Below are 15,054 nucleotides of genomic sequence, written 5' to 3' on the forward strand. Positions count from 1 at the left end.
TGCTACTGTTAATCCTGACATGCCTTGCTCCAAAAAAAAAAAATGTGTTTTATTTACAGGGCACAGCTTATGGAAGTGCTCCTGTACCTTCTCGCAGGCAATTATGTGAGTCTCTTAAATTCCGCTCTGTGTTGTAAAGATGAATGTGTTCATGTGCTGTAGCATGGCATGCCAATATAGACTAAACGCCCTAAGGTCAATATGCAATCACCAGTGTTGTATATTGCCTGTAACGTGTTTGTAGCTAATGGTACCTATAGCCCCTTTTTTCCTTACTTGTTTGTCTTGTGTCCAGCACATTGTAATTAGAGCTGCACTGTTCACTGTAGAGTTGCAAGAAGGGCAGGAAATCCCATAATGACTCAAAGTCTGGAGGGAGTAAGGACAGTAACCTCAGCTCAGCTCTTGAACATATCATTGAATACAAACATCAGCGGTTGTGGATGACTTTTCTCTGATCTACATATTAATATATGTGTCCAGTTCTCCTCTGTCAGGCAAACCAAACCAAAACAGCCATGATTATAAACAGACTAAGAAATGCAAAATCAAACAGCTTTGTGCCGGGTATATGATACTGTATGTTCCACGTTATTGTATATGGGCCATGCTTCTAAGTAATCTGGAGCACAAACCAGTCACCTTTGGGTTATGAAGGCGGGGTCCATGAGTGAGATCTCTGCCTCTATCACTTAAAATTTCCCATTAACATTGATAATATTCACCCTACCTTAAAAGCTTCCCTCAGTGCCCTACCAAAACAGGAGGAAGTAGCAAGCTAGCTGAGCTATATTTTAACACCTTTGCTAGTGCAGAAAGAGGGAGACTTGCATTCTAGTTCAAGATGATCTCTCTGACAACCTATCTGCCTTAACATCATATTTCTGCAATTGAGATATATGTAAAATTAATATATAAAGTCTCAAAAGAGACATCAGACTTTGAGATATGAACATTTTACGTTCCCTGAGTCCATCTCTGTCTCTCTTCTAACTTCCTGTATCTAAGTGTCCATCTCAAAGACATCAGTTTGTTCCACATGCATATAAACAGCAATGCCTTGCCTTATTACCATTATCATGCACTGCATCAGCACCGAATGCCAAATAGATTCATCCTAATATGACATTACAGGCTTATCCACTAAGTACAGTCCAAGTTGAACAATGCTTTCCTTCACTGTTGGCAGTACTAAACATGTTGCTTGCATAAATTCACCAAGGCTGAACTGTGAATCAATAGGAAAATAAAAAGCATTTCTCCTCGAATGTGGGTCTTGCAAAAATAAAAAAAAATGTAAACTGTATTTCACTTTCGTCTTTATTATGTAAGTATCTGAGATGTCTGAATTCTTCTGGATAGGACTACAGGAGAAAAAACCTCAATTCAGATAAAGTATTTTAATTGTGCGCATATTATGGTAATTAAAGGTACAGTGGAAGGAATTCACATTCCAGGTAAATTATTATCCATCTCTTGACAAATTATTGTAGCTCCTTCCTAAACTATTTTAGTTTCTGAGATGTATATATTTATGAATCTGAAGAAATGAAAACTTCTGTCTGCTTTCTGTATGTAAGTTTGTCTTTGCTACTGGTTTATATGATATACTAAATTAGTCAAGACGATGGATGTGTGGTTACATGATTTTTTATTGATATTTAAATTTAGTTATCAGTAATAAGCAATATGGAAGGTATCACTACAGCTTCCTATTTTATAAATAATCTGGGCTTCTTTGGAACAGATAGGACTGATGCACTTAGGTGCACAGCATGTGAAAGTAGGAAACACAATGCAGAGAATAGAAAGTGTTTCATTTGGCAGAGATGTGACTACATTTATGGACTAAAGAAAGGAGTGGGACCGTGAGGCAGAGAGGAATGAAGAACAACTGAACTAAGTATGTGAATAGATAGACAGGAAATAATAATACATACTAAAAGATATCAGGCCTTGCAAGAAAAAATAAGTCTAACTGTGGTAAAAATCAGGTTAGGATTATTTCTAGACAGCAATGTACTGTGCAAAAACCAAAACACACAGATTAGAGAGATGAGTGGCTAGAATTATATGTACAGAGAAGATCTCTGTTTTAACCATAACATCCTGGGATATGCATAATATCAGTAGAATATGATATTTTCACCAAATTATTTTCTCTTGCTACATATAGTCAGAGGTAAAGATATTTTGGAATATAAATATTGTGGCAAAGCTAAGACATTGACACTGTGACAATATACCATTCAAAGGCTAGAATTTGATTTTGGTTCCATCCCTAAGTAAGCTTATGCACTAACCCAAGAATAGAATCTATTTACTCCCTCCCCTGCTCTCTCCTTACTGTGGAGGGTAATGATTTTCTACTGGTCAATATCAATGGTAAATTACTGCATAGAGTTGAGCTATTCAGGCCAGTGAGTAAGGGGGTTGGAGTCCAGGCTCCACCTGTTCTCCACACCTTAACACCCTACTCACCCATTGGCTCTATGGAGAGAGTAAGTGAGGAAGTACTCCCTTGCATGGGCATTGATTCCAAATCAGAATCTAGCCATTAGTGGCAATTGTTCTAATCGTACAAGGTAATGAGTATTCTCTGCTCTCACTGAAGAAAATAGGAGAAGAGAACACTGCATCTCACAGCAAGTGCTCAGCACATCACAGGATTAATCCCACTGGGAAAATCTCATGTTCTCCTAAAGTTACTGAAAACTCATTGCTCCAAATTTATAATTTGGGAAACACCACTGACTTCCACAGAAATAGACTGAGGATTAATTTGATTCTCTGAATTCCTACACACAAGGTTTCCAGTGTGTCATGTTGTCAGCAATGTTTGGTTCATGTCCCCATAGAGTGGGCAAGGGTGCATGACCCTTCAACCCCAATGGGTATATTAAGAATCACTAGGAAATCCTATGGATTTCCAGGCATCTTAACAACTCAAGGGCACAAAGTGGGAGGGCCTTTGTACTAATTCGGCAATCTCAGATTTCCCCTAGTAGTATTGTGCCCTCAGAGGCTGCTGATGAAAAGCAGCAACTTTATGGGTAATAGAAAATAAGAGAAAATTTTAAAAGCTTGTTAAAATAACAAGCTCCTACGAATGGGACAGTTTAACTACCTGGCTATAAACTAGGAACCACCACTTGCAAGGATAAGGATATAATTTGTGTATATAATTTGAGGCTTGCTTCTTTCACAACATGTAGAAGCATGAGTTAAAAAGGATCAGTGTGTGACTTTTGTTCTGTTGTTTGTGCAAGACTTCAGTAGAGGCAGAAGTCGGGAAACATGTGACCGATACTGAATATGTATCTGATTAAGTTTGTATTTAGGATTCAGAAACAGAGGACAATGTTAGTGGAAACAGTCCAGGGTAAACAGAAGTAACAGCAAAAAGGCTCTAATGATAAATATTGGGAGTAGTTTGGTTCACCTGTTTATCAATGATTTAGAAAATGAAATAAGGAGATAATGATGTGCTGATAAAACAGTACTAAGATGGGGGCACTTATCCATCACAGCGTGATGAGAGGAAAGGTGATTCTAAAATGGGAACTCTGGGCTCTCGTCACAGCTCTGCCACAGACTTCCTATGCAACTGTGGACAAACCACGAAGTAAAATACTTGAAAGGGTCCACTTCTGTTGGATGTTTCCTTTTTTGGGTGCCCAGGCTGAGAAACTTTGAGCCTCCTTTTCAGAAACACTGAGGACCTGCTAGATTGGAGTGGTGGATTAACAAAATCAGAATTTAGGAGTTTCCAGTTGGACACCAAAAAAGAATGGAAATGTTTGAAGAGTTTGGTTTTAACCTCACTGCCTCAGATTTTCCTCCTCTGTCATTTAAAAAAAACCAACAACAAAAGAGAGAGAGAATAATACTTCCAGGGGTGTTGAGAGGATAAACGATAGTACTCTTTGGGAGACGCTATGATACTATGGTGATGTAAATAACTTAACAAATATAAATAGAGTGCATCAGACAATCTCAGATGACCTGTATAAACTATGTTCATAGGTACATTCGTGGTTTTTTCACTTCAATGCATTAAAATACAAAGAAATCTATCTGTGAAAAGAAAATGATAAAAGCATCCTCCAGTCCATATTTACAGATATTAAATAGAAGAAAAAGCATAAGTGCTTATGAAAGATACTAAATGTTGGTGTATTGGTATATTTTAATTTTGGAATATTTTATTTTTAAGTTACACTATTAATATCAGACTATTATTCTCTTTAAAGGATACTTTCCTTTATTAGATTATTTCATCATTTTCTCATATTTAGATGGTGCCTTGCTACTGTCTCTGCATTACAAAATATCTCATTCACAGTTCTTCTGAGATCATAGGGAAACTTATATTTCATAGGCCTAAAGCCTGTTCTGGACCTGTTCAGGAGACACTATAACACAGATGAAGATAATTTCAGGGTACCGTATAGACAAAATATTTTCAAGGGCAGTAATGGAAGCAACTAAAGGGGCACAGCTGTCAACTTTTATGATGGAAGAGACTTACTAGTAGGTAAACCTATTTGATTTCCTTATGTAATAAAAATCCTATGTTCTTGTACCCATAAAGGGTTAACGATTTGTCATGATTATTTTCATGGCTGGACGTATACTCATTACCCTCTCCCGAGATATTGCTATCTACTGAAATAAGAGGTCAATGTGTGGAATTCAGTGCTGTTTTGAGCGTATATGTAGCATACCTTTAACTACTTAAAATTTAACAAGTCCTGTGGCATTAGAAGTACCCAGAACAAAGTCACAAACTTCTGGTTTCTCTTCTTTTTCACTGACTGTCGCTGACTTCCACATTTGGGATCTTATAACATGAGAAAACCAGGCACATTACCCAATGAACAGTGAATTCAAGAAATGTATTATGGTTATTGTTTCAGCCATTTCTAAAGTGACCACGGAATCTTTAGCGCACATACTATATAGATTAGTCTGCTATGAGGATTTCCACCTAACTGAGCATGGCACTCTTTTCCTACAGAGCCTTTTATTGAAATAGTGGATTCAGGGAACTTTGTTCCTCTATTACAACACCCTATATGAATAGGTGAATCTTTCACCATCCCCTGAAGGTGGTAAGTATTGGGAGCAGCCTAATTTCAAGCAAAACTTTCACATCAATAGACCCTTTACTAAGGAAGTTTTACCGCCCAACTGCTTCTAGGTGAAGTTTGGCCTCTGAAGTGTCCAGTCTTTATGTAAGTACTGCTCTGAGTGCAGAGAGGCAGTTGCTAAGAAAATTTTTCATTTTGTGTGAAATTTTTCAGGGAAAATGTTTACTGTTTTTCAATGAGCCCTACTTAAAAGCAAAAATAGGTGCACTAAACTAGAATGTCTGGCAGTGGAAGTGGACATTAATCTAATAGGCCTTATTGAAACATGGTAGAATCTTGACAAAAATCAATGGAATACTGTAGTACTTGGCTATAAACCATACAAGAAGGACAGACTGAGTTAGAGAGCTGAGATTGTACATCTAAAGGATTCTATAGAAGCTAATGAGATACAATTATAAGTGGAGGGGACTACACAGTTGTACGGATACCAATCCCAAGCTGTAAGAATACATACAAATGTACTAACAGAACTAATAGTTGATCTCTGGATTAAGAAAATGATACCAACTGCACAAAGTTGAAGGAAATCAAAATGGCAGCAAAGTTTAAAAAAAAAAAGTGGGGAATTTCTACTACCCACCTGCATATAAACTGGCAAATAGGACAATGGAACAAAGTTAAAGAAGCAGCTTTGCCACACTTTCAGTGATTGTACTGGAACAGCTAGATCTAGCACTCCAGCAGAAAGGCTACTCTTGCCTTAGTTTTAAGTAACATGTACAAGTTAAAGAATTAACAGGAGCTGAGCCACTAAGTAATAGTGATCACAATATGATTAGTTTCAATGTTTTAGGGAGAGGAAAGGTACCAAAAACTAACATAGCCAAACTCACCTTTACAAAGGGAACTTTCAATAAAATGAGTATCTAGTGTTTAAAAAAAAAAAAAAAAAAAGGCCCTGACATCAAAGTAAAGGAAGTAAAATCCTTATATATTGTAAGAAACCATAATAAAGCCTCAAAAGGTATGCATATCTCTGGGAAAAAAATATTGAACCAGGAATGCAAATAGACTAATATGGCAAAATGGCAAAATTAAGCAGCTTTTTGAGCCACACTTAAATCCTTCAGCACTTTGAAATCTAATCCTCATGAAGCCAATAAAGAAGAGCATAAATCTCAGCAGTTAATATGGAGGGAAATTAAGAGGGCTGCGATATATTTTGAAGAACAATTAGTTAAAGATATGAAACAAAGACGGGATTGTGAAATAATTGATTGGTCTGCTGGATCACCAGGCAATAAAGAGAGAAATTAAGGAAGATAAGGACATTGCTGAGAAGCTAAGTGATTTCTTTGAATCAGTCTGCATCACAGAGGAAGTTGGAGAGATACCTACCCCAGTCTTGTTCTTTCCTTGTAATCAAGATGAGGTATTACCAGAGGCTGAGATGACCGAGAATAAGATGCTGGGCCAAACTGATGAATTAAAAAAGCAGCAAGTTATCAGGCCCAAATGGTATACATCCAAGAGTTCTGAAGACGTTTAGGAATGAGCTGGCTGTCATTAAACTAGCTATTGTGGGCATGTTGTTCAAAATGATAATTAAAAAGAACACATTAAAATACCTGGAAGATCATGATATGATTCCTGTGCAGTACAGTTTCTGCAAAGGAAAATTATGGCTCACGATTTACTGACACATTCAAATAATTCTAATAAAAGTGATGGTGTCTCATGAATTGTCAACCCAGAGACAAGGTCCCTTTACTGGCCCTAGTTCTGTCCATAGACTGGTGCCATTGACCCCGGAGAGACTTGGAAGTGCTCCTGGGCCTCATGAATTGTTCACCCTGGAAAGAATGAGTCTCCACACATCCCAGTTCGCTCACCTGCTAAGGGGGCCACATCCCCCACATTGGATCTGCCACCTTCTGGTAGTGTTCCTACAACGCACCCCGTTCTGTTGGCTCTGTCAGCACCGCCATTTCTGCAGGACTCCTCTTCCTCCGAGTCAGAGATTTGGATGTTGCTCATGGTATGCTGCTTCTGTTCCAAAAGCTTGACTACCAGAGGGTTCCGATGGCATAGTGGCAATACTGTCCCTTACCTCTGCCCAGGAACCATGGGTATCTGGCTCTGTGGACACAGTCGCAGAAGCAGCAGCGAGATCAACCAGGTTGGACATATAGAAGCTTGTGGCCCCAATATTCGCCATCAGAAACATCTCATTCAACGTGCATGGACTCCCCTCTTTCACTGCCACATGCTTCATTGAGTAGACCTTTGGAACCGGGGCTAGATGATGCGCTGATCAGCCCGGTACCAAAGGTTTCCCTCATCATCCCTGATGTGGCTGTGTCGTCAAAGCCCTCTTCTCCCCCAGATGACTATCGTCCATTTCAAGAGCTGATATGGAGGACACCTAATGCTGTTGGGATCCTATTGGAAGAGGTGCAGGACAGTCTGCACCAACTCTAGACATTTTGCACACATTGTTACTGACCAGGGTGGCCCTACCGATCAACAATGCCATTCTCCACCCGGCATGCACTGTGTGGCATACCCCGGCCACGTGAGCCCCCACCCCACGTTGGGCGTAAAATAGATGTTATATCTCCCTCTAAGGGTCTGAGTTGCTCTTTTCACATCCTCCACCCAATTTGCTGGTGATTCAGTCTTCCGCAGAGTGAGTTAAACAGCAGCATCCATGCTCTACCCCCGTTGACAAGGAGGTTAGACCTTATGGGTCAAAAAGTCTTCTTGGTCAGCCTCCAGTTCTGGGTTTCTAACTGCCTGGCACTGATGGCTAAATATGCCTTTGGAAACTATGGACAGCTGGTGGATTTTTGTGGATAAACTACCTCAGCAGGATTGTTCCAATCCCAAGCAATTTTAGAGGAAGGCAAGTTGATCACTTGGCCCATACTTCAGGCTGCAGTGGATTGAGTGGACACATCCTTGCGCATATTGGCATCTGGAATAGTCATGAGGAGGGAATTCTGGTTACCGTGCTCAGGTTTCCCTAAGAAGTACAGAACACAATCGAGGACCTCCCTTTCAGTGAATCACACCTCTTCAATCAGAAGATGGTTGATTCCTTGCACTCACTGAAAGACTCTAGAGCCACCTTGCAATCCTTAGGCACATATATGCCAGCACCAAATTGAAAATTTTACCCACTGCTGCTTATGCAGTGCTACAGAACTCCCCAATTCTACTGCTTATGAGCCTCCACAGAAACACCCAAAGATCCACAGATCCCATCCACCTGTTCTGATGGTGCAGTCTTCTGCGCAACACACTCAGTCTTCGTGTAAGTGATATTTCTGAGTGCAACTAGAGAGCTGTCAACTACTTTGCGCCGCAGTGTTCTCGCCAGCCACCTCTTTTGGGGGCCATCTCAAATTCTCTTTGCCAGCATGGAACACAATAACAATGGATAAATGGGTCCCGGATGTCATTCGACATGGCTATACCATTGAGTTTATGATGCTACCTCCTCCACCCTGATCCCATCCCAAGGGTCAGTCTCACAACAGTATTCTTACTCTGGAGGTGGACTCCCTCTTGCAGAGAGGAGCAGTGGAGCCAGTCCCTGCAGCCTTTCAGGGCACAAGGTTCTATTCCAACTGTTTTCTGATACTGAAGAAGAATGGTAGATGGAGACCAATTTTGAATCTCTGACCCCTCAACCGTTCCATTTGCAAGCCGAAATTCTGCATGGTCACACTTGTGGCCATCATTCCCTTGGTAGAAAAAGGCATGTGGTTCACTGCTTGAAAAGATTGAAAAGATTAGGATTGCCTTCTTTAGAGGAGAGGTAAATAAGAGAGCACAGGATAAAGTATAGAAAATAATTTAATGGTATAGGGAGGGTAGAATGGTAGCTTTTGTTCTGTTTCACAACACAAGAACAAAGGGACATTTAATGAAAGAGAGGCAGCAAATTCAAAACAGGTCAAAGGAAATACTTCTGTTCATACAACATATAATTAGACTCTGGAAGTCATAGCCACAGGATGTAACTGAGGCAAAAAAAATAGCAAGATTAAAAGAGGGGTTGTGCATTTATATGGATAACAAGAATATCCAGATTTTTGTTAGTGCTAAAATACAGTTTTTGCTATACAACCAGACTAGATGATCACGATGGTTCTTTCTGGCCTTAAAGTCTATGAGGCCATCTCTTCCTTTTGATAGGTTTCTTGCACTTTCCTCTGAAGCATCAGGTTCCTGGTCACTCTTGGAGACAAGTTACTGGACTATATTGTTATGGGTTGGGCTAAACATGATTATTGGTCATGTGTAGCTGCCACCTTCCATTCAGAATAAATGTAAAGAAGCAATTGTAATAAGGTGGCTGAAACAATGGCAGTAGTATTCAAAATCACAGGCACATGGAAATGCTGACTAGAAGCTCTATCATATAACCCCCCAAGAGTTTTAAAGTAAGTGTGTGAGTGACAGTGACCGAGAGCGAGCAAGAGAGAGAGAGAGAACACAACCTGGAGGAAGGGAAACTTGGAGAGACTGGGGGACGGCCTGAACAACATAGTGTGACCCTACAAGAAGCTAGAGGCTTCTGGGTCAGGTGCTGGAAAAAGAGGTTTGTGGCTGTAAGCAAAGAAGCTACCACTGTTTTTTTATTCCTCCTGCATTCAGAGAAGCAGGACTTGGTATGTTTCTTGTAAATAAACAAGATTGTATCAAGGAAAATACCAGACTGCATCATCAATATCTACTCCCAGCTGGACCATCTTGATGGCCCCAAACTTTCACTAGCCCCTGGGGTAGAAAAGGAGTAACAATGGGAGATCCTAGATCTGATTCTACATGGCAATTCCTGTGTAAAATGGCTGTATTATTTATGCTACAATTTCCTTCAAGTACTTGGTTTCATTTGCTTTATGAAATCATCACCTGAGCGCAATAGTTATTTGAAGCTGATGTTCTAAGAGTAGTGTCTAACAGTTGTGTGGTATGTCAATGACACCTTCACTCAGGCTGCCTACTTGTTTTAAAGTGTGGGTGGATGTGAAGATGGAGTGGGAAGAAAATTAACCTCATTCAAATGTAATTCCATTTAGATACTGCAAACATTAAACTCTTGAAAAAATAAGATGTGCCTTTAGAAATCATGCCCCGCCCCATTGCATAATTCATGATAATCAGAGAAAATGGCACAGTAGGCTTATGTTCTCTACCTTTAATGATACATCTTTCAAGATGAAAGGGGAAATAAAAAAGTCTTCTCTGTACCATATCAATCACTTCTTGACAGACTGGTCCCTTCTTAAACTTCTCTAGTGGCAATTTCCCAGAATAGTCTTTCTTCTCTGCTACAGTTTTTGTAGTTTGACTTACTGAAACTCATTTAAAGTTTTCAATTTGAAGCAAATTACTTTGAACCTTTTTTAGTGCTTTACCTTACATTTTTTACATAGAGCTAAACTGCGCTGCAAATCAGGACATCTAGGGTCATATTTGGGAACTTGCACAATATAATCCAAATTGGACATAAATATTAGTTTGCAAGTTTTTTTGTTGTGGTATTTTAAGATTATTTTTCAAATGTTTCTTAAAATCAATTGTTCCAGTGGAATACACAATAGAAACACCCTAGTTTTGTTAATCATTATATGCAAAGAGAATTCTTACTAGCTGTTGATTTTGTAGCACTCCCTCAAACTGAAAGTTTGTTTAAAAAAAATCATTGTCATACTTCACGAAAGTGATGCCTTGACTTTTATGCTGCTGAAATGAAACCGTGATAGCCAAAGCAAGTAAAGTGTTTATTGTAATTCAAAGAGTGGGGGAAAGGAAAGAAAGGCATTGAGGAGCAGTTTATTTTTATTGCAAATCTATTGAACAGACCTTCATCTATACCTTGAAGAATTGCTTTATTATGAGTCATGATTTATTTTATGTATGCATGTATGGCAGTGTTTGCGTATTCACCAAGGCAATCGTTCTTAGTGGGCAAGTGGAGCTTTCGAAACCCACTGCTGAATTTGGTTAGTGGGCACTCATCAACAATGTGAACGATTGTTTGTTCTGCACCGCAGCTAAAGGTTGGATTGTCTTATGTCAATATATAGGTAAATCTCCTTGGAAATATGGATATGTGTTGCAATTACCCTCCTTAAAGTTCGTTGTTGCTTCTATTAAAATACACAGATTTGAACAATATAAAATATTTTGAGGTTAAAAAGGAGACAAAACTAACTAGAGTATTTTAAAAACATGTAAGTATTATTCAAGCTTTTTTCTAGATAAAATGCTACAATCTTCTAGAATCTATTGGTTTACCTTTTAGCTCCAAAAGTATTTTTGATCCTATTTCTAAAAGAGATGTTCAGCTGGCAATCATCTGCTGAAATTAAAGGTGAACTGAGAAGATTTTTTTTTAAATGGAAAGGAAAACTGAGCACTAGTTAATTAACTATGTACATCTGTAGATTTAATAATTGCAAATAAATATGTATTTAAAAGCTGAGCTGACGAGCTTTTACCTATTAAGACTGCAGCTTACGTTATCAGGGTTCAGACATAAAGACTGTGTAATTTTCTTGCAATAGTTAATGGCATCATTAGCTTTGGCTATTTATCAGAGTGAGGCATTCAAGCTGATAGTCTCCTGGCATAGTACATAGTGAGAGGGATTTTGTCTGTTGAACGCTCTTTCAACTTCTTGGTCCAAAAGACACCAAAGCTCCAATCCTGCAAACATACATGTGAGTAGGTTTAGGCATTTAACTCAGCAGAACTACTTGTATGCTTAAATGTATACCAGATCAGGGTCTCCGTTTATTGACCTTTAGTGGAAACTGTACGGCATATCTGTTTTCATGCTTTTGAGAAAGGGTGAGCTGTACAGGAATTTAATTCTAATTGATTAAATAGATGTTTTCTTTAAAAAAATAAAATGTATGGACCAGAGAGGCACATTTAGAAAACCAATTTAAATAAATGATCTAACGCTTACCATAATAATCTAACCCTCCTTTATGTGCTAACATTGTTATCAGATGTTGTGGAGAAAACAACACTGTCATCAAATCTGTAGGGCTTCGATCCTGTGTGTGGTTAACTTGGCTTCAATAGTTCCACTCCTGGGCCTGATCAAAGCCCATTGAATCAGTGACAGATTCTCAGAATCAGTGACTTCAGTGGATTTTGGATCAGACCTTAAATAGGAGATTCATTTTCAGCTAGTTAGGCCCACTCCTACCAAAAGCTAAACTCCCATTAACTTCAATGAGAGCAGGATCATGCCCGGTTACTTTTAAAATGAGATTAAATATATAGTCTGTTAAGGATTTGGGACTCTTAAACAACCTTATTCATTTATTACTGTTTTTAAGAGCTTTTCATTTCACAGAAAGAACTCTGATTCCTCTGCTGGTGGCTCCTGTTCTCACGCCTGTTTCCATAGAAACAGGCATTAGTACAGTGAAAGTTTTAAAAGAGTAATTATTTTAAAACACTGGGAATGGGAGAATTCATTTTACCAAATTTAGAACCCACTCAAAAAATCACAGAGTTTAGATTTAGAACAGACGTAGAAACTTTTAATGTTCTGGGCTGCTGTGTGGATTTTATTTTTGTTTGCATTTTAATTCCCTGATTAGTCCTATAAGCAGGGTATGATTTACCTTCAAAGAAGAAATTTTATTGTGTGTACGGTGTTAGGAGAGAGAGCTTCCTAATAGGGTGTGTGATAGAGTGATAGTATGTTTACCTATAAGGTAATGTCTAGGAACTTAGAGGAAGTCAACTTTCAAAAAACTGTTGATAAGGTATGTGGAAGAAGGACCAAAGTCTGAATGTTGGACTCTCTCGGTTCTCTCTTCCTACTTGAACACTGAACATGCAGCTGAGTCTCGGATTTATTTAGAAACACATGCTGTTTTTCTTTATAAATTTCCCTTGAAAAACACTACTTTATATTAAAGGAAGAAATACTTAATGAGACCCAGTTGTGCGAAACCCAAACACCATGATAGTCCTAGAGTTTGAGTCCAGACGAGACCATTAGATCACCTCATCCTACCTTCCATATATCACAGGCCACCAACGCACCCAGCACCTACACACTAAACCCAACAACCAAAATGAGACAAAAGTATTAAACACAGGAGACTAGACTATTATGTGCCACAACCAGAGAATAGGAGAGAACCAATGCCTGAGGGACGTGCTGGCCGCTGCTTCCCACAGCTCCCATTGGCTGGGAATGGCAAACCGCGGCCACTGGGAGCTGCGGGCAGCCGTGCCTGTGGAAGGTCAATGTAAACAAATTGTCTTGCAGCCCATCAGTGGATTACCCTGACAGGCTGCAGGTTGCCCACCATTGAATTATTCTCTAAATGGTAGTGGAAACGTTTGATCGGAAGCGATCGACAAAGGAGTTGTTTACCCTGGTGGTTTTCTGCTTTCATTGGCAAGGATATCTATGTTGCATTGGTGAAAATGAGATTAAACCTTATGACAAATTGCTGAAGAATTTAACAGAGATGGAACCGATGGGATTATATAGAAATTGCATAGGGTTCTGAAAAAATTATTCTAAACTCCTACACAGTTTAATAGACAATAGGGCTTTTGAATTATCTCATATTTCTATAGCAGGAATTTAATTATGTATTAAATGCTGCAGGATTGTTCAATAAACGTACAAAAAGATTATCATTTGCTATTATATTTTATAGAACTTTTAAACAAGAAAAACTTTTTAATGCAATAGCTATTAAAACTTTCACTTATCTTGCTTTTGCTGAGCTTACTTCTTTGTCATTGGAAATGAGACAAAATGGCAGCCCTTAACACAGGCTTTATTTTGTAAATTTATAGATATTTATATGAGTAATTTCTATGCCATGGTCAGTGTGACTATTGCCATGGTCAGTGTGGAAACTAAGAGGCTTTATAAGGCATAGTGCCATTGCATCTAAGCAACATTTTAAAAACTGAAATTACAAATAGGATATTTTCCTAAATTGGGAAACTATATTCTACATTCTCCACTCTCATCAGAGAGACTTTGGCCGAGAGCCAGGATTTACCAAAACCTTATGTCACAGAAACACTAGACTATAGAACTCTCTTTTGTATCATGCTTTGCAAGTGATGAGATTGAGGTTGACATATAGGGAATATATCTAGTTGAATTATCCATCATGAATACATTCGCTAACAAATTCATCTCATTTTCTATTAGCCAATTATCCAAAGACAGACTGTGATTTTTATGAATGTTTATTATTTTGAATCATGTGATGAATAGTTTGTGTAGGCAAGGGAGCCTATGGTTTGTACATGAATTTGAACTGGTCACTATTTCTCACTGTATGACTGGTCACTTGAGCCGCAAAAATTGTTTCTGTTTCCTAACTTTATCCATAGGAGGAATCTTCCCCCCTTCCCTCCCCCCCCCAATCCCCCCCTTTGCAGATTATCCACAAACATAATTGTTCGAATCTATTGTGCTGTAGTAATAAAAAGGTTTTCAGAATGGCCACAGGAGCACTTTCATGGTGAATATTCTCATGAACAGCTTTTCACACTCCTTTTGATTTCCATTAACATTCTTATGAATACAGATTCACAAAACATTTGCAAATATATGAAAAGGAAGAATTGTGACTGTCAGCTAAGCAAATTGGTGGGGTTAATTCACTGGGATATTTGGGTACCGTTTTGCTATATTGGTACAGCTGTAATTTGACTACTGCAGACAATACTACTGAAAACATCCTTCTTTCTCCTCTCTACCAAATTCAGCCATAGGGACTTGACAGACTTACAGTCCCCACTAGTTGCAACTGCCATAATGTGTTATAGGCTGAGAAGTGTGTGTTGATAATTTTTGGTACTTTCTGGTAGTATTCAGCACCTAGAGTTGTACCCTGGAGTGAAACTGAAGTCAGCAAATAATGCAGAGCACAGATGTATT

At 38.7% G+C, this 15,054-nt stretch overlaps 1 protein-coding gene across 4 annotated transcripts in view; it reads left to right on the top strand.

Annotated features, from left to right (window-relative positions):
* The window catches only part of CCSER1 (coiled-coil serine rich protein 1), a 1,076,341-nt gene that overhangs the window by 884,272 nt on the left and 177,015 nt on the right, over window positions 1–15,054 (top strand). For 2 of the 4 annotated variants that reach the window (XM_074950591.1, XM_074950592.1), the window contains exon 10: window positions 60–105. The exons of the other annotated variants lie outside the window; for them this stretch is intronic. In XM_074950591.1, the coding sequence (XP_074806692.1) occupies window positions 60–105 (46 nt within the window). The remainder of the gene's footprint in view (window positions 1–59; window positions 106–15,054) is intronic. 4 annotated transcript variants of the gene reach the window in all.

Source organism: Natator depressus, chromosome 4 (genome assembly GCF_965152275.1).
Source record: "Natator depressus isolate rNatDep1 chromosome 4, rNatDep2.hap1, whole genome shotgun sequence".
NCBI lineage: Eukaryota > Metazoa > Chordata > Testudines > Cheloniidae > Natator > Natator depressus.